Source organism: Osmerus eperlanus, chromosome 1 (assembly GCF_963692335.1).
Source record: "Osmerus eperlanus chromosome 1, fOsmEpe2.1, whole genome shotgun sequence".
Classification (NCBI taxonomy): domain Eukaryota; kingdom Metazoa; phylum Chordata; class Actinopteri; order Osmeriformes; family Osmeridae; genus Osmerus; species Osmerus eperlanus.
Genome location: NC_085018.1, coordinates 11,155,701 through 11,182,669, shown reverse-complemented (window position 1 = coordinate 11,182,669; position 26,969 = coordinate 11,155,701). Strand labels below are relative to the sequence as shown.

General features: G+C 45.8%; 4 protein-coding genes across 4 annotated transcripts in view; 2 read left to right on the top strand and 2 right to left on the bottom strand.

The window, feature by feature from the left end:
* Nucleotides 1-17,451, bottom strand: part of iars1 (isoleucyl-tRNA synthetase 1) — a 30,620-nt gene extending 13,169 nt beyond the window's left edge. Inside the window, exons 1-18 of the mRNA XM_062459411.1 lie at nucleotides 17,328-17,451; nucleotides 17,010-17,166; nucleotides 16,373-16,492; nucleotides 16,170-16,252; nucleotides 15,805-15,922; nucleotides 15,394-15,541; nucleotides 13,841-13,928; nucleotides 12,784-12,847; nucleotides 12,486-12,581; nucleotides 10,961-11,083; nucleotides 9,560-9,651; nucleotides 8,351-8,449; nucleotides 3,510-3,636; nucleotides 2,237-2,310; nucleotides 1,629-1,823; nucleotides 1,417-1,503; nucleotides 1,030-1,113; nucleotides 1-145 (exon numbers count right to left, since the gene is read on the bottom strand). Of these exons, the coding sequence (XP_062315395.1) occupies nucleotides 1-145; nucleotides 1,030-1,113; nucleotides 1,417-1,503; nucleotides 1,629-1,823; nucleotides 2,237-2,310; nucleotides 3,510-3,636; nucleotides 8,351-8,449; nucleotides 9,560-9,651; nucleotides 10,961-11,083; nucleotides 12,486-12,581; nucleotides 12,784-12,847; nucleotides 13,841-13,928; nucleotides 15,394-15,541; nucleotides 15,805-15,922; nucleotides 16,170-16,252; nucleotides 16,373-16,492; nucleotides 17,010-17,166; nucleotides 17,328-17,446 (2,019 nt within the window). The 5' untranslated portion in view covers nucleotides 17,447-17,451. The remainder of the gene's footprint in view (nucleotides 146-1,029; nucleotides 1,114-1,416; nucleotides 1,504-1,628; nucleotides 1,824-2,236; nucleotides 2,311-3,509; nucleotides 3,637-8,350; nucleotides 8,450-9,559; nucleotides 9,652-10,960; nucleotides 11,084-12,485; nucleotides 12,582-12,783; nucleotides 12,848-13,840; nucleotides 13,929-15,393; nucleotides 15,542-15,804; nucleotides 15,923-16,169; nucleotides 16,253-16,372; nucleotides 16,493-17,009; nucleotides 17,167-17,327) is intronic.
* A 1,676-nt stretch (nucleotides 17,452-19,127) lies between these two features.
* On the top strand, nucleotides 19,128-20,417 carry LOC134025369 (troponin C, slow skeletal and cardiac muscles-like). The gene is made up of 6 exons (XM_062468400.1): nucleotides 19,128-19,200; nucleotides 19,410-19,440; nucleotides 19,583-19,729; nucleotides 19,840-19,954; nucleotides 20,074-20,210; nucleotides 20,296-20,417. Exons 3-6 carry the CDS (start codon nucleotides 19,660-19,662, stop codon nucleotides 20,325-20,327), a joined length of 354 nt encoding a protein of 117 aa, XP_062324384.1. The 5' UTR covers nucleotides 19,128-19,200; nucleotides 19,410-19,440; nucleotides 19,583-19,659; the 3' UTR covers nucleotides 20,328-20,417.
* Nucleotides 20,418-21,453: 1,036 nt separating this feature from the next.
* On the top strand, nucleotides 21,454-23,464 carry LOC134018970 (troponin C, slow skeletal and cardiac muscles-like). The gene is made up of 6 exons (XM_062459388.1): nucleotides 21,454-21,572; nucleotides 22,456-22,486; nucleotides 22,629-22,775; nucleotides 22,886-23,000; nucleotides 23,119-23,255; nucleotides 23,341-23,464. Exons 1-6 carry the CDS (start codon nucleotides 21,549-21,551, stop codon nucleotides 23,370-23,372), a joined length of 486 nt encoding a protein of 161 aa, XP_062315372.1. The 5' UTR covers nucleotides 21,454-21,548; the 3' UTR covers nucleotides 23,373-23,464.
* A 794-nt stretch (nucleotides 23,465-24,258) lies between these two features.
* On the bottom strand, nucleotides 24,259-26,242 carry rpl29 (ribosomal protein L29). The gene is made up of 4 exons (XM_062459399.1): nucleotides 26,162-26,242; nucleotides 25,598-25,649; nucleotides 25,373-25,437; nucleotides 24,259-24,450 (listed from the first exon to the last, which is right to left on the bottom strand). Exons 2-4 carry the CDS (start codon nucleotides 25,632-25,634, stop codon nucleotides 24,340-24,342), a joined length of 213 nt encoding a protein of 70 aa, XP_062315383.1. The 5' UTR covers nucleotides 25,635-25,649; nucleotides 26,162-26,242; the 3' UTR covers nucleotides 24,259-24,339.
* Between the last annotated feature and the right edge of the window lie 727 nt (nucleotides 26,243-26,969).

The window sequence follows — 26,969 nt, the reverse complement described above, 5'->3', positions numbered from 1 at the left end:
CTTCTGCAGCCTCTGAACGTTCTGGATCAGGAAGCGGTAGGCATTGTACCAGGGCAGGAACACGTCCTTCAGGACGTCACGGACGCCGTCTTCTTTAAATCGCAGGTTCTCTGCCCGCACCACCGGAGAATTGATCAGGTAGAGCCTGGAGGAGAGGTTGGGTAAGGGGTGGGGGGGGCGGAGATGAAAGATCAGTGAGCAGGATGTGAACACAGTAGCAGTTCCTCTCCTACACTAACCTCCTCTCTCGTCTCTCTCTCGTCTCTCCCCCTGCTCTCCTCCCCTCTCCACTCCTCTCCGATTCAGTCAAAAGTGGAGAACCTGTGCTCGGAACTGCCCTCTTCCCCTCCAGAAGTGTCCTCTCTCTAAGACTTAATGTGAGAGTTCCTATAGTCGGTGGTGTGAGGAGGGCAGGTCCCCTGACTGGGAGGACAGTGGTGGTGTGAGGAGGGCAGGTCTCCTGGTTCCACTGTACCGCCATGACATAACGGCCTCCGATCCCCTCTCCACGGCTACCCCAATGAGGTCATTGTATCCCCCCCCTCTCCCTCCCCATGACACGGTCGACACCACCAGTGCTTTAAAAATGGAGAGGAGAGCAGATGCCTCGGCCTCTTCGCTCGGCTCATTAATTTAGCATGGATTCGGAGGCAAAGTAGATGAACGCGCTGCGAAAACGCCAATCTTCTCAAAACAACCCTGACAGGATATGACATGCTGGGGGAAAGACGATTCGCGCCGCTTTGCTCGGAACATTTCGGATATTGGCCATTGGAATTGTGACAGAAACATCGTATCCGAGGCTTCCGGAGGAATATTGGCTAACGAGACGGAATTCTGCCTTTAGCATATGGACGGACCAAGCCGTGCTTTAATCATGAACCATATGGCGATGTCAGAGCAGAGCTCGGGGGGGGGGCTCTGCATAGAACGGGGTATAAAAAATATACCAATATTGAAAAAGCAAGTCAGATTTGATCTGGAGGGTGGGTGGGTGCAGGGCCCTCCGCCGTGCCAAACAGAGCTTACCTCAGGGCGTCAGCGCCGTAGCTCTGCACTATCAGACCAGGATCTGGGTAGTTCTTCTTGCGTTTGCTCATCTTTTGCCCATCGCTGCATGAATAAACCATCCACACACACACACACACACACACCCGCGCACGCACACACACATGAGAAACTATACATTTGGTATTCAAATGAGCCAAGTTCTTCCAGGTCACCAGGCCTTTAAGCACACACGTTTGAACACTTCTCTGTTTGGAACCCCAGGGGCCGAAATTCCAATATGAGATCCCCCCACAGGCAAAATGTCACAGCACATACAGGAAAATGTGTACACATCACTAATCTTATTATGTGAGCGGGGGGGGACTCAGGAGCATGCAAACACCGGGAGAGAGAAGGAGGACGGACCTTGCGAGGACGAGTCCATTCACGATCACGTTCTTGAATGGCGGTTTGCCGAAGAGCGCGGTCGACAGCACCAGCAGCGTGTAGAACCTAGGGGCCGAGAGAAAACAAAATGGCTTCCGTCATTCCGCAGGCCTCGTTCAGAAGAGGCACGGGCTCGACCTCCTCACTCGGGTCTCGCGCGGGAACCTGAGCTACGCTGCTGCGCTCCTCACCATCCACGGGTCTGGTCGATGCCCTCGGCGATGAAGTCGGCGGGGAAGGTGTCCTCGAACTCCTTGCGGTTCTCGAAGGGGTAGTGGGCCTGCGCATAGGGCATGCTGCCGCTCTCGAACCAGCAGTCGAACACCTCCGTCACCCGGCGGAGGGTCCCCTTCCCGCAGCGCGACGGGATGGTGAGGTCGTCGATGCTGCGGGGACGGGCGGGCGTCAGGGGGGGTGACAGACAGGCCTGTGTAGGACTTGCATAGTGTCTGGAATACTGAATGGTTTCCTCAAATGAAACCTGGGTATCCTTCCGCTTACAGATTTCTTGTTTGCTCCTCCCCCATGTATTGCAGAAACACTTATTTTGATGTCCCGGAGCAAATATCGAAACGGCCATAAATAGCTTCTTCCCCCGGCACCGCAGATACCTAGAAGTCTCGGATGCCCTCTGACCCCTCTCTTTCTCATGATCAATTAAGGGTAATTAGGACCGGGAAAGTGATCCATCTCACCCTGTCACTGGACCCCGTCTGACGGGGCTGGGCTCGTCAATGTGGCGCGGCCGGAGGAGATGCGCTCGAGGGCCCGCAATCGCGGCAGACTATCGGTGACTCACCTCTCCCGATGCAGATCGGTTACTTTCACCCCGGTAAGCTCTTCCAGCTCCGCCATCGACCCCACGCACACCACCTGTGGCAAACGCACACCCGGGGAAATGAGTCAGCGGCGCGGCAGTTTGGCTGAGGCCTCTCTTGACGGCACGGGAGGACAGGACTATCAGATAGGGGAGGGATCTCCATTTCATCTCAGCAGGAGCGAGAAAGAGAGCAGACATGAAACGGTCGGCCACTGTCAACTTTCTCAGGTGCCGGTAAAAAGTTTTGTCGGAAAGTGTGTTAGCAGCCTCTCCTCAGAGTATCGAGCTGTAATCCTGTTCCAATTTCTGAACAGACTCAGGTAAGATGGCCCAGATACGGCCGCCAACGTAGAGGGGGAGGGAGAGAGAGAGAGAGAGAGAGAGAGAGAGAGAGAGAGAGAGAGAGAGAGAGAGAGAGAGACAGACAGACAGACAGACAGGAAGACAGACACAGAGACAGAGACAGAGAGGAAGACAGACACAGAGAGAGAGAGAGAGAGAGAGAGAGAGAGAGAGAGAGAGAGAGAGAGAGAGAGAGAGAGAGAGAGAGAGAGAGAGAGAGAGAGAGAGAGAGAGAAGGGGGGGGGGGAGGGAGAGAGAGCATCCAGATCCACTTTCTGGCCTTGCACAAGCTCAGGGAGTTTAAGTTACCCCGGAGACTTACGCCTGGAAACAGTCACAATGCTATTTTCAGGAAGCAGGTCACTGTCCTTCTTTTAGGTAGCAGCTTCATTTCATTTTTCAAAGATTCAAACAACCCAAATGTGACATCCAAACGAAATGAAAGTCTTTTGTGAGCTCCTCTGCTAAGCACACATTAGACATTTGTTTAGAATTCCTACAGGCTTTCAGCATGTCAGTGCAGTAGTAGCACATACCGAGCCAGAGACTAATGGAGGCCCAAATAAAGATGAACGCAGAGACAGCAAGAAGAAGCTAAGAGCCAGTCTGAGGACCTTTGATGTTCACTTGTGTTTCCTTTTTTTTTTATACCAGAAAACACCGTTGAGAGATTATGGGGGGGAGGGAATGTGTTTTTATGTTGTTGTTTACCCTTTATGAATTATGAATGAGCTGGGTTTATAGGTGATGGAGCCTAAAGGAAAGCCGCCCAGAACTCCTCTGTTGGGTCACGCTAGATCTGAGTGCACAGCCAGCTTATTCAACGCTCGCACAACTCCCACTGCCTGTCTACTTCTGCCGGACACCTCTTTCCAAACTTTTGCGGAGGGTCAGAAGGACGGATACTGACCTCTTCAAAGTCATCGCTGACCCACAGGGGGATCGGCGTGCCCCAGTAACGGTTCCGAGAAATGGCCCAATCCCGCGCGTCCCTCAGCCAGTTACCGAAACGCCTCTCCCGCACAAACTCCGGGACCCTGAGAAGGATGAGTCACAGACGGGGGATAGAGAGAGAGGGGGGGGGGGGGGACAGAGAAGCAGAGAGAGCAGACGGAGAGAAAGCAAACACGGTTGATGCACTTGGGAGGTCCGTGCTCATCAAACGGGCAGACTCGGATGTGGGGCCGGCAGCCAGCCTGGGTCTGCCGGCCCCTGGAGGAGCAGGGGAGCGCATGACGCCTTCCACACGACCGCTTACGCAACGCGCTGGAACATGGCAGCGCCGCGGCTGCTGGTGGAGACAAGCTGCTGACGGAGGAGAGCCTTTTCTCGGCACCACTGTGTTCATCCACACGGGACCGCTGCTTTTGGTTTCAGGGTTTCTCCCCGTTTTCTTTTTTCAAAAAGAGACTTCAAAAAGGGACTCGTTAATTGTGTTCATTTCGAATATCGTGTTTTATGCTCTCTGGTTCGCGAACGCAAACTCAATGCGTATGATGTGTCTTTATGTAATGCCCTACATTTGAGATTTGGGAAGACGAAATGTTTTCCTTAAATTGGCCCCCAGCTGGTGTTGTGATCCACCTGCCAGGCATGCTGGGAGTGGACAAGTGGAGGGAGATGATGCAGGTCTCCTCTCTTAGAACTGACGAGGCGTCTGCACAGGTCTCCTGTCCTGTGAGGCCACTCACAGTGAGCGCATAGTAGAACACTATTCACTCAACACCACTGACCTACTTAGGAGTAAACGACGACGGAGCACATTTTGTTTTTACAAAGAGGGCATCCTGTATCAATGAAAGGGGAATTGGACCTCATGCACACCCCTGATGCATGCCGTTTACTTGTCATTGTAATTAACACTCGCTAACGGCCGTTGAAACGCACCTTGCGGGGAACTAAATCGGCGGGCTTTCAGGTCTAGCACTGGACAAACGTGCTTCAGCACCACGTTAAGTCCGTTTTGTGCTCAAAATAAATGGCGACGCTTTCTTTATCAAATTGAAAACGCAAAGGTTAGAGCTCGCTCACAGGCATCGCTTTCCCTTTTCCTCCGCTCCTGCTCTCTCCACGTCGTGGGACACCGCGCCTCGCCAGGAGACTAGAGGTAGAAATCGCAGTGAGGTTCCGCCCACCGGGCAACGAGTTCATCAATTCCCATTTGTGAGAGGCATTTCTATTTAGGCACCCGATATATCAATTTAATGGTTTTTTCCCCTCTCACCTCCTCTGTCCCCCCCCCCCCCCCCCTCGCCTACACTAAATATGGTGCTTTCCTGGGCTAGATGTTGAACAGGCAGGTCTAGCTAAAGAGCACGTTTTCTGTACTGAAGCTATATAGAGCAGACCCAAAGCCTGGGTGACTGTGCTGGTGAGGGAGAGGAGGGGAAGGTAGAACGGTGGGGCTCAGATGACGAGGAGGGGGTGTCGTTAATGGGTTTGCCGTCAGTCTTGCTCCATGGAAATGCCAGAGCCGGTGGCAATATCTCCCCAGTTGGGCTTCCTGACGAGTCCTCCCTCGAGCTGAATATCCTGTGTGGCGCCTACGGTCAAACACGTGCGTACCTGAGACACAGACACTTATGAACCCACTTAGGAGTCCACCTGCGCTTGTGCAAGCGCACGAGATTTCCAATTGAGCTAACTGACGCTGGCATTGAAAGTCATTTGGAATATTTAAAGCAGTGATTTCAATCAAAGATCTCTTTATCTGGTTCTGCCGCAATTCAGCTTTGAGAATAAAACCAAGTGTTGGGTCCCCACGCAGGCTCTGCCCACCAGCCCACCCACACACTGTAGCCAGAACGACACAAATGTAGAGTGTGCTGCTCATCAGTGGAGTATGTGAGAGAGTGTGTGTGTGTGAGTGAGTGAGTATGTGCTCATCAGGAGGATGTGAGAAAGTGTGTGTGTTTGTGTGTGTGTGTGTGTCTGTGTGAGTGAGTGTGTATGCATGTGCTCATCAGGAGGATGTGAGAGTGTGTGTGTGCATGTACATTTACATTTAGTCATTTAGCAGACGCTCTTATCCAGAGCGACTTACAGTAAGTACAGGGACATTCCCCCCGAAGCAAGTAGGGTGAAGTACCTTGCCCAAGGACACAACGTCATTTGGCACGGCCGGGAATCGAACTGGCAACCTTCAGATTACTAGCCCGACTCCCTCACCGCTCAGCCATCTGACTCCCCTGTATGTATGCATGTGCTCATCAGGAGGATGTGCTAAAAGCAGATACTCCCCACAAGATTTGATGGAACACATTAGAACTAGAGAGGGTACAATTTCTGGGGAAATTGTAGGGTGTGCTTGCTTGCGTCGGTTGCACAGGGGTCTGTATATTTTATATAAAAATGCATAGGGCCTACTTATTATTTATAAAGATTACATAGATTTAAAAGCATTTTTTTTTTGCTGCTTATTTACAACTCAAAATACGAGTGAAGTGTAGAATGAAATATGATGTCTTCTCATTTCCCCTGCAAGAGGCAGCCTCATAGCTGAATCAAAACGAATACATTTGGCAGACCGGTGTAAAAATGGACCTAATCTCTATGACTTAAACGTCCTTTTAAGTTTTCCCTTCTCGTGATATTTTCAGGCATTTAGCCTACTCATATTGCATTCATTCATTAATAAAGAACCCCCTTTGAAGATTATTCTACGACGTTACCGGCAGAATATAGACTCGCGATTCAAACAGTACCATCTGCTAACTGAAAATATGCCCCCAAAAACGTAAATAAGATTGACATTTATTTAGTGGAAAATCGCTCCTTCATAAAAAGCTCACTGGTAGCGATCATTGTCAGTAACAACGCAAAATGCGATATAGCCCTGTGTGGAGAAGGTGCCCCTGTAAATTCTACTACAGTACAGTACTAGACTACTGCTGTGTTCGTCTTGGTAGCGATTGCGTTGGTTGAATTGGATTTAACGTTCCGTTGTACGGTTTAGGCTGAAATTAATTATTTTCATGAACAGATGGACAACGTTTAGGCTGTGGCAATGAAGTTCAGGTTAGTAGTTAGATAGACTTTTGATTTAAGTAAGGGGAGTGCCGAACATGTTCTGTTGCCGTTTGACTTTCTAAACAGCTGTGTAGATGTTTTTGTAGTGTCTCGCGTAGGCTACAGCGTTGCAGTGAGCTACACTGGTTTGAAACGACAGGTAATGATAATTTCACCCACAAATCGTTTACTTGTAATCTAATGTCATAATAAATCCTACAACGAAAACGTATTTGTGAGGAATGTTTATTTTAACGATTGAAAACAGATGCATCATAGACCACTGTTATGTGTTGCCTGGGCAACAGAGGCTAATGTCATGATGCTAATACTTCAGTGAAATAGTAAACTACTGTTTCCGAAAGTAGATGTACTTCCTTAATAATATCATTACACATCACAATTGTGTGTCATATCACAAAGTAAAATTAGTAAATAGTTATCACCCTGGCCTCTTTGCTTGTGGCGTTTCTGCAGCTGCCTTGCAGTAAAGTAGTTAGCTTAGCTATCTCCCAGAAGTTAACGAGCTGCTAAACTAATGTTCTGCTACAGGTAGTCACGCGAGTTTTCGTGACGTTAGTGACGTAGTGACGTTAGTAACGTCAGTGACTGTGGCTAGCAAATTAGCCACCGTTAGCTTCACTTTTCGCCACAAAAACTTAACCTAAGCCTAAACCATGCAACGGAACGTAAATCCCAATACAAGCAACTCAATCGGTACCAAGACGAAACTTTTGACACCTAGGTTGTCTATGTAGGCCAAATATTGACTGAGTTTTAGGGGGGCAAAAAGAATAATAAAAATAATAATATATATGTGAGAGAACAAAGGTTGTGCCCTTGCCGAAGGCAAAGCACACCCAATAATTGTGCTTCCAGAATTCTATTAAAGGGACCAGGCTGTGACTGGGGGTAGGATGGAGAACAGCAGCCATTACACTCTGAACTTGCTCTGCATTTAATGGTGGTACCATCTGCACCACCACAATCTAGTCCAGGACCCAGACAACACACTGCCGACATTAGAATGCTAGAGTGAATCGGAAACGTGTCATTCATTAAAAGCTTGTCCTGACAACACGATCACAAACACGACCACAAAAATGCTAAACGCCGCACACCGCGGATGGCATTTCCACGCCCGGGAAAAATCCTGCGCTCTTTCAGATCGCCTCACGTTTCCCCCCCCCCCCCCCCCGCCTACGACATAGTAACTACATACGATCTTAATGTTGGGAGTCCACGTGCGCCGGTGACAGCTTGTTTTAATGGCCCGGGCCCTTGCCTGGGGAGTCCCACGGCTCTTCTCCAGCCTTTACCTTTGCTACGGGCCTGGTGATCCATCTCCCTGTGACAGCAGCATTAGCGCAGGCCATCCTGCCCCACAGACCGGGGGGGGGGAACACCTGGAGCTGAGCTCCAGTCAACCCAAACGGTCTCTGCACTCTCGTGAATGATGCTACCTCGTTAGCGACTGGAGGCCACTCAAAAGCAAAGAGACGCATTAGCGCTAATGCACTTAAGGTGTCGCTCGCGATAAAAGCTAGCGTAGCCCATATAGCAGGGCTGGAGGGGAGGCCGCGGCAGAAACTGGAGGGGAGCGTCGCTCTGTCGTGGAGAAGCGAACATCCAGCGTCTCTTCAGAAGGACCAAACTTGAAGGCTGTTTCAGTGGGGTGTGGGTGGTGGTTGTGGTTGTGAGTGGTGTTCCATAGTGGTTCTGTGTAAGTGACAGGATAGTTACCAGTAGCATTTGTCGTTGTTTTCCAGGAGCTTCTCCACCATGTGCTCCACTCGGACGAACCAGCTGGGGACAGCCTTGTAGATGAGTGGCGTGTCCGACCTGAGAGGAGGAACAGGCGCGCACCGTGTTAAACAGAGACCTGCGTCGTTACGGGGTCATATTCTGGTCCTCACAACCGTTTGGGTTCACTGGAAACAATGTTTACAGTATAACCTAGCCTGGATGTGCCAAAGCTAAGAGAAACATCAATAATGCATGACCCTGGAGTGAGTGGCTCTGGGTTTTACGATCTGACTGGTATCTAGAAGTGTTCCTCCCAGGGAGCTTGGATTAAAAAAGGCTGTCCTCGTCTGACATCGTGAAATTATTTACAGCATGCATGTACTCTTTATAAAGAGACATGTTCTTTTAGAGAAAGACTTTCAAGCAATGCATCACAGTGTTGAACATGATATGTCACGGACGGCCCACTTAGTAGCTGAACCCTTTTGAAGCGTTCAGATAACCAGGAAGTCAAAGGGCACTTGCGTGTTGCGGTGGGAGGGCATCAGCAAGGCAGTCTAAACAGTAACTTAAGTGTTTGCGTGTAGCAACCGAGTTTGCATAATAAGTTACGGCCAAATGTGAAAAGAAGGTCGGGACTAGAATGTAGAACAACAGGTTTGCCATGTGCCAGGAGGAAGAACATGTCCTCGGTCCCCAGCAGTCTCCGGCGGCTGGTAGACGGTACCGAGTCTTAGTGACGAGAGCTCTGGGTGAAGTGGGCATGTTTCCCCCAGATTGACGAGACGTGAGCCTAATTAAACCCAGTCAGGTCTCTCTGCAGCTCCAGCCGGGGCACCAGAGAGAGGGGACGGCCACTCTGACCTTGGCCCAGTGGTCTCTGTGGTGGGGCCCACTGCTGAGGCTGCAACTCTAATGTTACACCGGAGGGGGGGGGGGGGGGGGCGCGGGAAGAAACCTTGTCAGCTCCTCTTTAATCCCTCCTCACTGACTTAATGCGAAAATCTGTTCGGGAGGACCGTGGGAGGGGTTGGAGGGGGCGTAAGGAGGTCTGTACAGGGCGCCTGGTGGGGGGGGGGGGGGGGGGTACGCCCTGCTCAGTCGATACGGTGTTCTGGTGTTATTAAAAGGCCTGGCAGAGACGTGTTTCTGGGCAGAGCTGAAGTCTCCCTGGTGTCTGTGTCGGAGACATTAGTCATCGCTCACCTCCAGCAGAACGGGTAGCTGTGCTTGAAGGAGCTGGCGTTGACCAGGCGGCCCTTCTCCTTCAGCCACTTGATGATGTTTTTGTCTGCATCCTGCAGAGGGGGGAGGGGGGGGGGGGGCAGAGGGGGGTCACACACATCCTACTCAACGCATCGGCCCGGTCTGTCGCGTGCAGTCTAAAACTAATCGAACAGCAGACGTCAAAAGCGTCATCTTAATACTGACATTCTGGTGCCAGGGAAGGGAGAGAACGAGAAGGACAACAGTTGTACAATTTGACCTAACTTGACTAATAATTACCGTTGGATCGAAACGTTGTGCATCATTGGGATAATGTTTAGTCTGCCATACTTCGTCATGGTTATTACGACCCAACCAATAGAATTACTCCTGTGGGTGCACTCTCTCATTTAATTATTTTTTACTGTATTCACTGTAATGCCGTTTTATATCGTAATTCGGTCACGCTTTCTTGTTGCATTAAGAAATGGACTTTCTACAAAGGTCTGATGAAATCACTTTCACGGAAAACGTGTCCGCGGTGTCCTTGCCGCAAACTGGAGCTGAATTGGCTTCCTGTCTCATGCATAATTGATTTCCTGAGCCTTTTTCTTAACCTACCAAAGCTTATGTGAAGGAGCGGATCTCAGCCCTGCCTCCGCCTCCCCCTCCCTCAGTACTCCTGACTGTACGCTAGGCTGCACCAGCTCTGGGAGGGGGCCGACGACACCGTCTTGAAAGCTTGTCATCCGATCTGGCACGCATCATTGTGAAAAGCTCGGGAGTCGCTCGAAACCAAGCGTTCTAAACGTGGGATTCATCAGGCATACGGTAGTCGAGGAGCCCAACTATATTGAGGTTGTCTATCGAAGGCAACTGTCCTGCCGTTAGAAACCTAAGTCTACCACCAGAGAGGTAATTATTCGTGGTGGCTGGCTGGCTGGCTGGCTTGGAGAACAGCAGCTATTACACTCTGTAATTCAGAGTGGAGTTCACCAGTGTCTGTGCTGGTAACAGATCAGCTGGCTGGCGTCAGCAGTCACAGGTGCCACCTGGGAGCCTTGGAAGGCTTGAGAATGTTGAGCAGCCCTGTAATGAGGCTGGTGTGTAGGGAGCGCAGACAGGCTGTCCTGGGGACCGGGCGAGAGAGGGTGGATCTTTCATCCTCTCCCTCTCTCTCTCCCTCCCTCCCTCTATCTTTCCATCTATTCCTCTCCCTCCCTCCAACTTGCTCACTATTCCTCTCCCTATCTTTTTCTCTCCCTCTGTCTCTCCCCCCCCCCCCGTCTTTCTTGCTCTCGCTCTCTCCCCCCAACTTAATAAAATGAAGTGGACAACAGACTTGCATTGAAAACAAACAAGGCCCTCCTGATTGAGATTCAGCTTAAAATTTACACTTACCTTCACATATTGTCCTGCAAAGTCAGTGACCTCAGCAGTGAAGCATCCGGAAGCATCCACAGGGCAGATAGGAGCATCATCCCTCTGGATGATTTTGAATTCCATGCAGACCCTATAATCGTCCTGGAGACAGAAAAATACCATTAAGGTTAACTTGTTAATGTTAATCATCAGAGTTCCCAGAGTAAAATTATATATTCTACAAAAATTCACTTAATTGACTCTGGGGCTGTATTTTGTAGTTGTGTGAAAAAATACTTTGAGAACATTGACTCAACTGTCACAGTGCAACTTGAGGCTCGGCAAACATTTTCTAACTGCGATGGAAGAAAATTCCTCCACTTTCTCTTTCATCTCATAAATAAATACCCTGACACAGTCACCAACGCAAACGCGCGCACACACACTGACCTAATATATTATCAAGTGTGTGTAGAGCTCTTAGTTTATAGATACACCAGAATCCCTTAACATCAAGCTGGTAATACTAATGGAAGCCTGTTTTGTAGGAATAAGATAGCTCTCTACAAAGTGCTCTAGCACTTTCTACAGCTTTCTGTCAGTCTGTCAGTCTCTGTAAGTCTCGCTGTAAGTTTCTGTTTCTTTCTGTGTATTTCTTTCTGTGTTTTTCTCCCTGTGTCCCTCTCCCTGTGTCCCTCTCCCTGTGTCCCTCTCCCTGTGTCCCTCTCCCTGTGTCCCTCTCCCTGTGTCCCTCTCCCTGTGTCTCTCTCCCTGTGTCCCTCTCCCTGTGTCCCTCTCCCTGTGTCCCTCTCCCTGTGTCCCTCTCCCTGTGTCCCTCTCCCTGTGTCTCTCTCCCTGTGTCTCTCTCCCTGTGTCCCTCTCCCTGTGTCTCTCTCCCTGTGTCCCTCTCCCTGTGTCTCTCTCCCTGTGTCTCTCTCCCTGTGTCTCTCTCCCTGTGTCCCTCTCCCTGTGTCCCTCTCCCTGTGTCCCTCTCCCTGTGTCCCTCTCCCTGTGTCCCTCTCCCTGTGTCCCTCTCCCTGTGTCCCTCTCCCTGTGTTCCCCTCCGTCTCTCTCATCCTGTTTCTGTCTCTCGCCCTTGTCCAAGCTCCCAGCAGCTAGCAGCCTCTCTCCTTGACAAGGACCTCCACAGCAGACAGGTGGCCCTGTGATGAGAGAGACCCAGCCCCAGGCAGTATCTGCACTGGCACTAACTAGAACAGCACTCTCCAGGAGCACTGCTGCAGGAGAACTGCTGCAGCACACATCCAGGAGAAGGGGAAGCGTTCTAGAGCTTTCCAGAGCCCCAGCTCTAGACAGGAAGCATGTGGGCTGACACTAAGTGTATTCTCAAAGCTCCTGTCTGGCAGAGCACAACACCTTTACCACTGGCAGCGGTCACATTAATTTCTATCGCAGATTATTATTTTTATTTTTTAAACAACCTGACAAATCCTCCATTTTAGGCAAGTGGCCGACGAGCAGCTTCCTCGTTCGATCCAATGATAAGGTACGTCTCTACAGAGGCATTTGGGCTTGTCGAAACGCAGCAGCGTGTGAAACTCACAGCTCCGAAGTAGGGGGCCTGGTGGACCACCCCTGTCCCCTCCTCCTCTCTGACGTAGTTGTCCGTCACCACAGTGTAGGCCCCTTTGTCCTGGCACTAGAGGAACGGGAGGGGGCACCGGGACAACAGTGAAGAAAACAACAGAAACTCCGGGTTGTAACAGATGAGCGGAGGAAGTGAGGTGAAACATTGAGCCTGCTGCTGCCTGGTAGCAGCGGGTCGGTCACTGGTTGGGGTTAAAGGTCAACGCATTGATGTTCGCGGTCATTAGGAACCGGGACGAAGGTGACATTCTCACCTTGGTGTAGAAGTACTCAAACAGGGGCTTGTATTTCTTCCCTTTCAGAGTCTTCCCAGGGAATCTGAAAAACGCACACGCACAAAGAAACGTATAACAAAAAAAAACAATCAATTTTTCCCTTCAAACACTGTTCCACTAGGATTGTTTTAATCCCCATTATTTCTAGCCCTGGTAGACTCCAATGCTTTAATAGCCCTTGGACCTAGTTTGACTGATGTGTACGGACATACCTCACTTAATCTGTTACCCACATTTCTCCCTGCTCCAATACTAGCCAGTGAGCTGTGTAATAAGGAATGTCTTTCCAGTGAGTACAGACTAACTCAACTCGGCCTGATGCGAAGACTTCTTCCATCACTAAGGTGCATTCCAACAACCAAACTCTGGAACGTCTGCCATTGCCTAGCTCATTCGAGAACACCTGATTATCTTCAAGAAATTGCAATTGGACAGTAAAACGTTTTCGAGGGCTTCGAAGCCATGCTCACAAGCTTGACAATATGTCAGAAGTCCTTTATGAACCGGTCACATGTATTGATCTCAACCACCAGTATATGACAGTTATTTGATTTGACAGATTCTCACGACATTGGCTTCCTTTACCAAAGGAATCGTTCGCTAGCAAACTCTTTTCCAAATGGATAAAACATGGTGCTCCTCCTACACACGCCTATCTTTGATCCCCTCTCCAGAGCAGCAAGAATCCCAAGGAACAGCAATCCAACCCAGAGCGATACTGATCGATAGCCGGTCCAGGAATGCGCCTAGATATAATCCCTCTGTCTGCTTCTCTTTTTTCATGTCACTTATCTCCCCTCTCCAGAGAGACTGGCTTGGAACAGGGAAGTAACCAGGTACACAGACACACAAGCTGAGAGAGGAACGTCTAAAAGGTCCAACCAACTATTGAACGATCCACACCGGATGGGGGAATAACCCGTCAATAACCATTGTCTGAATTTCATTCGAATGCAGTGGGGGGGTTGAAACGGCGGTCAACATTCTGGACTGAGCCCTCAAAGGAGAGGGCGTGGCAAGGGTTCTGAGGACTCACTTGTCGAGGATCGTGTATTCACCCTCCGACTTGAAGAGGCCTCCCAGCCTGGCCTCCATCATGATGTAGACCTTCCCGGTGGCGTTGTCTGGGACGCGGGTAGATGGCACCATGCGCAGAGATGGGCAGTGAGACAGGGGAGGCAGTGTGAGAGGGAACTCGACTTGAAACATTCATCAAATGTTTTCCAAAGAGACACACAGAAGGGGAGGTGCACCTGCAGCCTCCAGATCAGCTGTCAAATGCTCTACCACTGAGCTGTACCCAGGTGTATATCCCCATATATATGTCCATAGGTTCACAACCCGGATATGCACATTTAAGAAATGTTCCCAGTTGTCTTGGTTATAAACCAACATGGTCTACGGATCGAAAATAGGCCTTGTTTAATTCAAACACTAAAGACATCAAGGTCAGAGGACCAAAAGAACACACAAACCGCAGGTCTGTTCAACTCGGGGAAATACAGCTCTCCAACTGAGTTTCCTGTGCGAAAACAGTCGGTCGCCTGTAGACAAGACTCTTAAATAATGCAGCATTTCAATACCATTTAAAAAGGCGAAAGAGGCTTCACCCCTCCAACCCTGGCCCGTGGGAGTGGAGGGGAGGCAGAGGAGGAAACGACAGAGGAGCTTCTAATCAGATGTGAATAACAGGGCCTAAACCCAACCGCCCTGGAAGAGGAGGCTGTATCAATAAAACATGGCAGTTCCCCCTCAGCGGGACGATAAATGATTTCTCAGCCCAGGCCGGCTGCTGCAGGCAGGCAGGCCGGGCTCTGATAGCATCGACGCAGAGAAAACTGGCAGAGGGGCAGAGAGAGAGAAAGAGGGAGGGAGGGAGGGAGAGAAAGACTGGTGTAGAGGAGAGACAGAGAGAGTTCATTGGTATTCTAAGGCGCTCGTCCATGCAGCACGCCACAGACAGTGATGCGCGTGGCGCTCCGTGTGTGATGCAACGCTGCCCCCTGCAGCTCACGACCGTCCACGACACGGACGCAGGAAAGTAGGTCACCTTTTTGAAATGCCAGCCATTTTCACAAAGATTCAAAGCTACAGTCTAAGAAGAAAAAAAAAAGTAACAAAAATAAACCTCTCTGGAGTATTTTTCTTTATTTGAACAAGTAGCGGGGCTTTTTTAAGTGGCCTGATTTTGACAATGTCCATGTTTCACATTTCAGTCCCAGCTTTATGGGAGTTCAGGCCAAGTTAGCATCAAGATGGGTGATCATTTGCACAGAGAATTAAATGCAGCTCTGTTTACGACCTGTGATACGCTCATGGCAATCGGGTCTCAAATGATAATCCTGCAAGATCCTCACCTGATCCAATGTTTGCATTTCACACTGCATGATGGTAAAACCAACCTAACCTGTTTAATTAGGCTGTGACTTTAAGAAGAAGCTGAAAAGCGCCAAGCTAAGCCCACTAACCCATCATCCCTGTGGGTCACCTCTGCCCTCCACCTGACGTGTCATCCAACTGGCCCATGTACTTTGTGAACACTCACGACCCAACACAGACTAGACGTTCATGGAGGAATCTGTGTCTAACCTTTGACCTTGACGTACTGGAACTCAGGGTTGACACACAGAGCCAGGTTGCTGGGCAGAGTCCAGGGGGTGGTGGTCCAGGCGATGAGACACACATTCTCGTCCTCCAGCAGGGGGAAGTTCACAATCACAGACGGGTCTTGGACATCCTGGGAGCAAGAGACAAAATGGCCGCGTTTAACTGGGTTACCTTTTACCGAGGCACAATTCATATATGTGAATAAAAGACCACAGTCTGAGCTGAAGTAAATGTTAACAAGAAGCGCTAACGACGTTCGGAGTGTCGACTAAGAAGTACGAGCACAAGTGTGCGACTTCCGTAAGTTCCGAGGAGGAGGAAGACCTTGCCGGACCAATATTTCTTTCGAATCAAAAGACACCTTCACTAAAGACATTGCATGGACGAGTCTACCTTGTAGTTCTGGTTGGATTCAAAGTTGGACAGGGGGGTGCTGCAGGCCGTAGAGTAGGGCATGACCTTTACCCCGCGGTAGACCAGACCCTTGTCATACAGCTGCTTGAAAACCCACCTGGAATAGGGGGGTGGGGGGCAACACAGAGGAAGTGGGCCATAATAATATTGCACATTATATTAAATCATCAGTATTACTGTAATATTAACCTGTGGCACATACATCAATGTATCCCTAAAGGATGTGTATTATCCTTTGGACAATACACATAGGAGTCTCTCGAGGAAAGCTTCCGATACATACTGTACAATGCCCAGACAACCCCAGTCAACTCTCTAAAGTGCAAATTCCTGTGTTCACTAACCAGACAGTTTCCATAAACCATGGGTAGAGAGTCTTGTAGTCATTCTTGAAGTCAATCCACCTGCCCATTCTTTTCACCGACGTCTGAGGGATAATATTATCAAATTATAGCAGTTTCATATATGGCAAACATGCTGTGAGTATGTAGTAGGTGACGTCTCTTCACTATGAATCTCTTTATTCTCTAATGATAGAGCTGCTCACCTCCCACTCGCCAGCATATCTCATGACGATTTTCCTGCACTGATTGTTGTACTCAGCAATACCCATCTTAGCCACATCCTCAGGTCCCTTGATATCCAGGGTCTTATCGATCTCATATTCCTAGGGGGTTATTGGATGACAGGAGCATTGAATCACACAGATGGAATGACCTGGCATTGTCATTTGGAACTCGGGTCTCGGTTTAAATCACAGGACAGTAGAAGGAGCACAATATTTTTCGAGAGCTCTCTGCCTGACAGAGATCAGCTGTACTGTTATCATTTGTAAGGAGCAGATGGTACAGATAGTACTTCCAAACAGGTGAACAACCTCTTCCACATGGGATAACAGCACTTGTGTAAGGACATGTTTCCAATCCATACAGTTGAGAATGATGGCTTTAAGGCAATGGTTTAATGTAGAGAATGCTATATAAACCAAACTCGAATCCTAGCAATTAACTCATTCAAGGAAAAGCTACCATCCAAGAGTTTGGGAACTCTTATAATGCATTATGTAGGGTACATCAGTTATTCATTCTAATTCTAGGTGTGATATGCCCCGCCCCACCACCCCTATTTGTAGGCAAACCAAATCTGTATCCCCAATTACAATTAAAACTCAAATTGATTCTTACCACAGGTAACCCATGACAATCCCAGCCAAACCTGCGGTCTACATGGAAGCCACTCTGGTGGGCAAACCGGGTGACGACGTCTTTAATGGTGCCAGCAAGGATGTGGCCATAGTGGGGAAGGCCAGTGGCAAATGGTGGTCCATCGTAAAAGGTGTATCTGGATAGGGGACAGAACCATTAGATGGGAACACTGGACTTGGGTGTATGGTTTGCTTGGTGTGAACTATTTGTACATTCGTCTACTGATCAGCAGAGATACATTAGAATATCATGTGTAGTCATTCTGAAGTCATTCTTTCTGACTGATTTACCACTTACTTTGGCCTGTTTTTTGATTGTTTCAGACATTCCTGAAAGCAATCTTTGTCCTTCCAGAACTGCAGAATACGCTCCTCCTCAGATGGAAAGTTGATGGAATCAGGAACTGGCTCTACCATGGTCTCTGGGAAACCAATCAGTCAACACAGTGTTTGAGTTTCAGCAAGAGATATTATATCTATGTGAAGTGGACTAGAACTGAAATAGGAATTCAACCAATTTAGCTTAAGTACAACCCTGAGTCACTGTCACTTGCCAATAATTCACAAAGTTCCAAAGCTTTTGGACCCTAAATGTTCAACATTGACAGTACTTAGAAAAACCGCACAGACCTGTGCTAATTTTACACAATATATATTAGGTCCTGTTCAATGTCAATACCACATTCCAGTTCATATTTACACTGTAGCTTTTTGTTAACTATTGGTATTGCTAATTTCCAATCCCTAGCTAGTAATGACGTATCCTTGGTATTGATCAGAATGACTGGTCTAGCTAACTGTACTAGCTAAAATGCAGTTAGCTAGCTGGCTAACTAGATAGCCAGCAAGTCAATTTCAAGTTTTGAATGGCTACTGCACGTTCTCGAGGCATAACGTTCTTACGCACGTGTGTGCCGATATATAAAAATGCTTAGCTATACTTAATAACTGTCAGACATGATGATTTCTATGTTAATTGAAGACACTCACATGTGTTGTCCCCGGCTACCAGAGGGGCATAAAAAGGTAATGATGCAACTCAACGTAACTAACGGATTGAACCGACGCCTCCATAAAAAATAAAAAGAACATTTCCGGTTGATTTCTGCAAAACATTTCAAAATAAAGGTTTGAAGAGAAACTGTACTTTTTGTTAATTTGGTGTCAAAAGTAAACTTTCTTTCCCCAAAAAGGAAGGAAGCGACAAAGAATATAAAATATATTAACCTTTATAATAAAAAGTAAAAAAACAAGGCTTTTTTATTGCTTGATTCAATGTTTACAATACAACAAAATTGGCAACTTCTTAAAAAAAACTATTTTACATAACAGACTGAAGTCATTAGCATCATTCAAAACAAAAGTAGAAAATAATGTAGAGCAAAAACTAAAATAAGTAAGAATAAACATTTGGGTTTGTTATATGAGTTCAAACTTGTCTAACAATAATTTGTTCTGGCTTGGGGAATAGTCATTACTCCATAGGTGAGGAGGTGTTATATATATATTTTTTATGCTCCAGCTGCAGCAGCCACCAGCTCACCTCACAATTTCCCAAGAAATTGTACCCTCTCTAGTATTAAAATATACTTATACAAATGTACTTCAAAACTAACGTTAATTAGAGCAGTATCCCACTGAAGATATGTTAAATTTAAGATAAGAGCACAGGCATCTTGTTCTAGTAGGGTTGACTCCAGTGTGAGTGATTGGGTGTGTGAGTGTGTGGTTGTTCTTTTTCAGATTCTCACTATGGATGAGTTTGTCTCATTGCTTTTACCTGGGATTAACAGTTAATTTCTGCTAAAATATGAGTTTATAGTCCACTTGATATACTGTCTGATAACATTAGTGCTAGTTTCAGTTGTCCTTCTAATACATATAAATGATGACGAGGTTCGTAAACAAGGCTGTAAATTAGGCTTACAACAGTTACAGGTGACAATCCCCTCCCACAAAAGTATGAACGAGTGTGACATCTATTATTGCCAGAACATCCACTGCTGACCTTAAATGCATGACCAATGTGTGTATTGCATTACATGGTTCCCTTTGTATAGTCTGTGTTGAATCTAGCATTGAGCTCAGACTCTAGCACAAGCAGCTGTCTCTAATATTAATTCCGGGTAGCTTTATCAAGATTACATGTTATTGTTTTGCCAAAACCATACGTGAACAATAGTGTTCTTTATTAGAACTTTTATTGCCCTATTGTTTTCAGTGTATTATAGCTCTTATAGGATGACAAACGAGCATTCATCACTGAGAATGTCATTCTGATAGATGCATTTGAGTTGTACTTGCACATTTGTTTAATTTTGTTAAGGTATATAGTGATAGTCAACATGGGATTCAAGCTTGTGTCACATCTTTCTCACAGGTAGAGCAGCTGACAGAGGAACAGAAACATGGTACTACATGATTTGTAGCACCCCTAGCTACTGTACAGTTCTACCACATCAACCTGAATTATCTTTGGAAGTTTTCGGTAACATTAGTTAGATTTTCCTTTCCTGTCTGAGAAGCAACAGCTATTTCTCCCGTGTGATGTAGAGTTCCGTGCTGCGTTTGACATCTTCGTCCAGGATGCAGAGGACGGCTGCATCAGTACCAAGGAGCTGGGCAAGGTGATGAGGATGTTGGGTCAGAACCCCACACCTGCAGAGCTGCTGGAGATGATCAAGGAAGTTGATGAGGATGGTAGCCTACTCATACATGATATACACTGTATTCTGTAACTAGAAATTATGTTCAACAAAATCATATCAAATGGTGTTTCTCATTGAAAGTTGAAAACGTCTTTGATGCAGGTAGTGGCATGGTGGACTTTGACGAGTTCCTGGTCATGATGGTGAGATGCATGAAGGATGACAGCAAAGGGAAGACTGAGGAGGAACTGGCTGACCTCTTCAGAATGTTTGACAAGTACATTGAAATTAAACTAGAATTTAAACATGAACCGCTATAACCTGGCAGTGCCCATCCTACTTGAAACTGCAATGTACGTATGTCTAAGTTCTGTTTTCTGAATGTGTCATCTTCAGGAACAAAGACGGCTACATAGATCTGGAGGAGGTGAGGATGATGCTTGACTCAACGGGCAAGGGCATCACTGAGGATGACCTGGAGGAACTGATGAGGGACGGAGATAAGAACAATGATGGGAGGATCGACTATGATGGTAAGATTAAGGCCAAATATTAAACTGTAATCACCAGTCACTAATTTGACTATTTGAAATGTTCAATCTTTTCTTTCTTCTCCAGAGTTTTTGGATTTCATGAAAGGAGTTGAATAGAGAACACCAAATTCATTCATGTGTAATACCATAAGAGTCAAATCTGTAATCCCTGAAATACTTTTATAAAGTAATTATGGCAACTTTGAATCATGATTGTGTACATATTTATTAAAGCAGAGATGAGACATTAGCAACTTCTGTGGTGACAGCAGATTACTTCTGGAATATTCAGACAAAGTCTAAGCTTCCATGACCTCTCAATGCCCCAAATTCATGTCAGAGAAAAACTCCTTCAAAGTGTATAGTATAGCAGTTGCTACATGCATGGCTGTAGTCTAATGGCTATGGATAGAACAAGTTATGATAAAGCAAGAAAAGTGGGTGGTTCCGTTTTAGACATGCTAGACTCAATATATACATTAATATTGAAGTTCAAACAATACTAATCACAATGATGGAGAGACCAGTGTATAGACGGTCAACTGTTTTCCTACATTCCTTGTATAATGTAATACCATTCAAATACCATTTACGGTTACGCAACAGGTCAATTGAAACAAGACATGAGTACTGGCTGTACAATAATCATACTCATTATTAAGCTATTGGTGATTTGCAAGAGAATCAGCATGTGGATAATTTATCGCATGTGAATGTCCTGCCTGGGTGTATAAACTTAACTGAAGAGCCGCCTTAGGCAGAGTCAATGTTTACACAAAGTGGGGACCAATGTAACAGCCCTAGGGCAAAAACTAAAATAAGTAAGAATAAACATTTGGGGTTTGTTATATGAGTTCAAACTTGTCTAACAATCATTTGTTCTGGCTTGGGGAATAGTCATTACTCCATAGGTGAGGAGGTGTTATAGTAAAATATATATTTTCTTTTACTGCCCCAGCTGCAGCAGCCGCCAACACACCTCACAATTTCCCCAGAAATTGTACCCTCTCTAGTATTCAAATATACTTCAAATGTACTTTAAATGTTAATTACAGCAGTATCCCACTGAAGATATGTTAAGTTTAAGTTAAGAGCACATTTGTTGGTAAGATAAATAAAAAAAGATGAGGCAAAAAATACAACAGTGTTAATTCATGCTTTTCATTGCCATCCCATTTAAAAGGTCATAGGCTATTAGACTCGGAGGGTGGAGCTTTCCATGCAAGAATTATAGTATATCATGTCAGCACACAACCAGCATCTTGTTCTAGTAGGGTTGACTCCAGTGTGAGTGATTGGGTGTGTGAGTGTGTGTTTGTTCTTTTTCAGATTCTCACTATGGATGACATCTACAAAGCAGCAGTAAGTGGAACATTTTCCAGTTTGTCTCATTGCTTTTACCTGGGACTACCAGTTTATTTCTGTTAAAATATGAGTTTATAGTCTACTTGATATACTGTCTGATAACATTAGTGCTAGTTTCAGTTGTCCTTCTAAATGATGACAAGGCTTGCGCTACGGTTGATTTTGTTCTGGAACACATACCCGGGCCCCAGATGATCTTGGGATAAACCATCCAAACCAAGTTTTGTTGCAGGAATACCAAAACCGTATTTACCAGGCAGGGGGGGAAAAATAATCGGTTTAGAGCAACGGTGACAGACCGTTTGTTGTAGTTGTTACGACACACGAGTTTGTGTGCCAAAAGAGAAAAGTTGTCCAGACTCATTTTTTTCCATCTCCTCTACAATATATTCCTTTAATACTGGCATTGGCTATAAATTAATATCAAGATGGCTACACTTTCCTGCAGAATATGTAGACTACTCTTATTTTGACTCTCATACATGCGCTGTAAATGCGTGCCCCCCTTGTGAAAAAAAATCCCACCCATCTAATTCGTTCTGGAGCCGAGTCTGATCTAGCATTGAGCTCAGACTCTAGCACAAGCAGCTGTTTCTAATATTAATTCCGGGTAGCTTTATCAAGATTACATGTCATGTGAGCAATAGTGGTCTTTATTAAAACTTTTATTGCCCTATTGTTTTCACTCTAAATAGCTCTTATAAGATGACAAAACAAAGCACATGGTGGGGAAATGTGCATACCTCAATGACAAGCGTTCATCACTGAGAATGTCATTCTAATAGATGCATTTGAGTTGTACTTGCACATTTGTTTAATTTTGTTATGGTATAGTGATAGTCAACATGGGATTCAAGCTTGTGTCACATCTTTCTCACAGGTAGAGCAGCTGACAGAGGAACAGAAACATGGTACTACATGATTTGTAGCACTCCTAGCTACTGTACAGTTCTACCACATCAACCTGAATTATCTTTGGAAGTTTTCGGTAACATTATTTAGACTTTCCTTCCCTGTCTGAGAAGCAACAGCTATTTCTCCCGTGTGATGTAGAGTTCCGTGCTGCGTTTGACATCTTCGTCCAGGATGCAGAGGACGGCTGCATCAGTACCAAGGAGCTGGGCAAGGTGATGAGGATGTTGGGTCAGAACCCCACACCTGCAGAGCTGCTGGAGATGATCAAGGAAGTCGATGAGGATGGTAGCCTACTCACAGATGACATACACTGTATTCTGTAACTAGAAATGAGATTCAACAAAATCATATCAAATGGTGTTTCTCATTGAAAGTTGAAAACGTCTTTGATGCAGGTAGTGGCACGGTGGACTTTGACGAGTTCCTGGTCATGATGGTGAGATGCATGAAGGATGACAGCAAAGGGAAGACTGAGGAGGAACTGGCTGACCTCTTCAGAATGTTTGACAAGTACATTGAAATTAAACTAAATTTAAACATGAACCGCTATAACCTGGCAGTGCCCATCCTACTTGAAACTGCAATGTACGTATGTCTAAGTTCTGTTTTCTGAATGTGTCATCTTCAGGAACAAAGACGGCTACATAGATCTGGAGGAGTTGAGGATGATGCTTGACTCAACGGGCGAGGGCATCACTGAGGATGATCTGGAGGAACTGATGAGGGACGGAGATAAGAACAATGATGGGAGGATCGACTATGATGGTAAAATTAAGGCCAAATATTAAACTGTAATCACCAGTCACTAATTTGACTATTTGAAATGTTCAATCTTTTCTTTCTTCTCCAGAGTTTTTGGATTTCATGAAAGGAGTTGAATAGAGAACACCAAAGAAAATCCAAATTCATTCATGTGTAATACCATAAGTCAAATCTGTTATCCCTGAAATACTTTTATAAAGTAATTATGGCAACTTTGAGTCATGATTGTGTACATATTTACTAAAGCAAAGATGAGACATTAGCAACTTCTGTGGTGACAGCAGATTACTTCTGGAATATTTAGACAAGGTCTAGGCTTCCATGACCTCTCAATGCCCCAAATTCATGTCGGAGAAAAGCTCCTTCAAAGTGTATAGTATAGCAGTTGCTACATGCATGGCTGGGGTCTAATGGCTATGGACAGAACAAGTTGAGAAAGCGAGAAAAGTGGGTGGTTCAGTTTTAGACATGCTAGACTCAATATATACGTTAATATTGAAGTTCAAACAATACTAATCACAAGGATGGAGTGTATAGACGAACAACTGTTTTCCTGCATTCCTTGTATAATGTAATACCATTCAAATACCATTTACAGTTACGCAACAGGTCAATTGAAACAAGACATGAGTACTGGCTGTACAATAATCATACTCATTATTACGCTATTGGTGATTTGCAAGAGAATCAGCATGTGGATAATTTATCGCATGTGAATGTCCTGCCTGGGTGTATAAACCTAACTGAAGAGCCGCCTTAGGCAGAGTCAATGTTTACACAAAGTGGGGATCAATTTAACAGCCCCGTTTGGAATGCAGTAATATTTGTCACTCAGTGACTGTACAGGGCTGTCGCTTGGAGGATGAGCCTGGGGAACACGAGGGTCTGGAGCCACAAGTGCCTTTTAATAGCCTCCATACAACCGGGGCTATTCCGGACTCTTATTCCTTATCATGCCAAAGAATAATGACCTGAACAATACACCAGGAGATACGGAACATCCATGTTTCTTTTTTTTAAACAAAGCATAGCTTTATTGTGATGACAAAGTCTATGGAACAAGGACAAACAGGGATCCTCTAGCAGACTATTTAGGAGCCTCAGCCTTGGGGGCCACTGCCTTGGGGGCCATTGCCTTGGCACCCTTCTTGTTGTGTTTCTTGGCAAAACGCATGTTCCTCATGAACTTGGGGTCCACCTGCAAGAGAGGGCATAAGTATATTAGGTATGTGTATTTCAGCATGAGGCTGCATCTTGAGAGGTATTTTTCTAACAACTAGATTTGACTAGTCCCAATCAAACTGTAGTTCCCCCTGATGTTTCAAGTCTGGCTTGAAACACTGGAAATCATAAAATCTTGTTTGGCCATACAATACTAGTGTTGATCTTCATGCAAAAGTACATTTGATGACACTACTGATAAAACAGCTGCTTGTTGACAACACTGTCTGAAGGCGAGGGACCACCCAATTTAGATTATTGGTGCGCACCCGAATGACTGACTTCTCATCAACTCAAGGGAGAAACACCAGGGTATAACAGACTAAACAAGATGTGAGAAAGGAACATATAAACCAGTTTAGAGCCATCCTTCCTTACACATGGAGAAAAATACCTTAAATTGTATGATTACAAATGGAATATATAACCAATAGTACCAATTATAACAACCAATCTTTCAAGTTCAGCGAGGGCAAAAACATTCAGGACAAACATACAAAACAACTTGTAGGAAAGGGGGGATTCATTCCACCACTGGTATGTCTCATTTGCTTTTTTACAGCTGTGTCAGGGGCATGCCTCCTGTCAGCACTATGACAACTTCAATCAAGATATTTAATATGACAAAGGACAACACTACCACAAAGTACAATGGTACGATGAGTACCTCGGATAACGGCATAGATAACATTTGCTGAAGATGAAACCATCTAAACTACATTGTCTTAAGTTGGGCCAAATGCCCAGCTAGAAAAACAGGCTTTCTACAACATTTCAAGAAACCTTTCTTCATTCAGCAGATCACACGTTGCAATACAAAAACAGCATATTGGGAGAGGCAGCCATTCAAAGGACAGGGTTTGGTTGTCAAACCAATGTCCAGAGAAAGTTATACATACCCCCTTCAGAGACTCATATCGGTGAGAGGTGGGCTTCTTGATCCCGTTCCTGTGGGCTTTGCGGGCTGAGGAAACAAACACAAGTCAGCTAGCTAACTGACAAGTCTTTTAGATTGCTAATTTCACATTTTAGCTAAAGGTATGCTACTATGGCAGAACATTTTCTACATGGGTAATATTTGGAATATGGTGTCGTCTTGTAAGAATAACCGTTCATTTACTCACATTGGTTGTGGGTTGTGTGATTCTTTGACTTTGCCATTGCAACTTCTGTGATCTGTGGAAACTGAAATTAAAGTTGAATATCTAGCTAGATACTGAGAAAAGCAGTTTGGTGTGGATGCCGTGCGTTTTGTCACTTGCAACATTGCCAAGCTATCATCGTAGCTTGTAGCATCCATACTTGTACGAACTGGAAATAGAGCAAGCTAGATCGACACAGAACGATCTACCTATTAAATAACGGCATGGGATTATTCCCACATGTACTATAATAAAAGCTGTTATGCAGCATAGGTTGACTTAAAAGTTCCAATCGTTCGGCATGTTCAGACAGGCTGATGCATGTTGAGCTTACGCTTTTAGCCTATACTGCGGAACAGAAATTCAGGCAAGGCTAAATATTACATTATATTAAGTTATCAGTGATAACAAATCATTAAATGTTTATACGGCTGTGTTGATAAAATGGCGTTATGTTGTATACATCGATTGAGAGATCTTACAGAACACACAGAACGAAGGATTCATTATGATTTAAAATGTAGTCTAAGGAGTAAAATCTATTACCTTCCACACGTACTAGACAACAACCGAAAGAGGAAGTTACTTGCGTGACCCGGAAGAGAAATACCCAGCCTAGTTAAGGGGAAGGGTAAAGAAAATTAAGTAGACACTGCCATCTATCGGATATTATTATGTCTTCAGGGTGATGAAGTGAAATGTTCGACCCGTAGCGAATGTTGTCACAAAAGGGATCCAATATTGACCCTCCAAGCAAAAAGTAATCAGGTTTGCACTTAGCTTGCTCGCTTTCAGCTCAATTCACTCAATATGAATCAGTTCAGATAGACAAGAAGCCATCTGACGATATTCTTGTAATGCAACAGTACTATCCAGGAGGTGTCACTGTCTGTCTACCTTATTTACAAAACTATTCTTTATCATTATTAGTGTTTGACTGTGCGTTCGTGCGTGTCTGTGTGTGTGTCTGCCATTCAATTTCTTTAAATGATATAAAGATTTACAGACTGTTTCAAACCTGTATGATGGAGAGACCACCCCAAGCCCCTCCTCTGTGTTGTGGTATGATGAGGAGCCATGTGACTTTCTTCCTCAGCTCCTGAGTAGAAATGACAAACCTGGGATATCTCTCTAAGCCTGCTCGTGACCATCTCCTCCTCCTCTCCTCTCTTCAGCTCCTCCAGCTCAATCTGTGGTGGTGCTCCACTGAAGCTGAAGTAATCACGCAGCATCCTATATTTAGATCTCTCCTTGAACACACAGGCAGAGCCGCGGCTCGGGCTAGCCTCTCACTAAAATGATATTCCAAGCCCATAGATAAGACTATATATAGCGACAGCACTTGTCCATGATC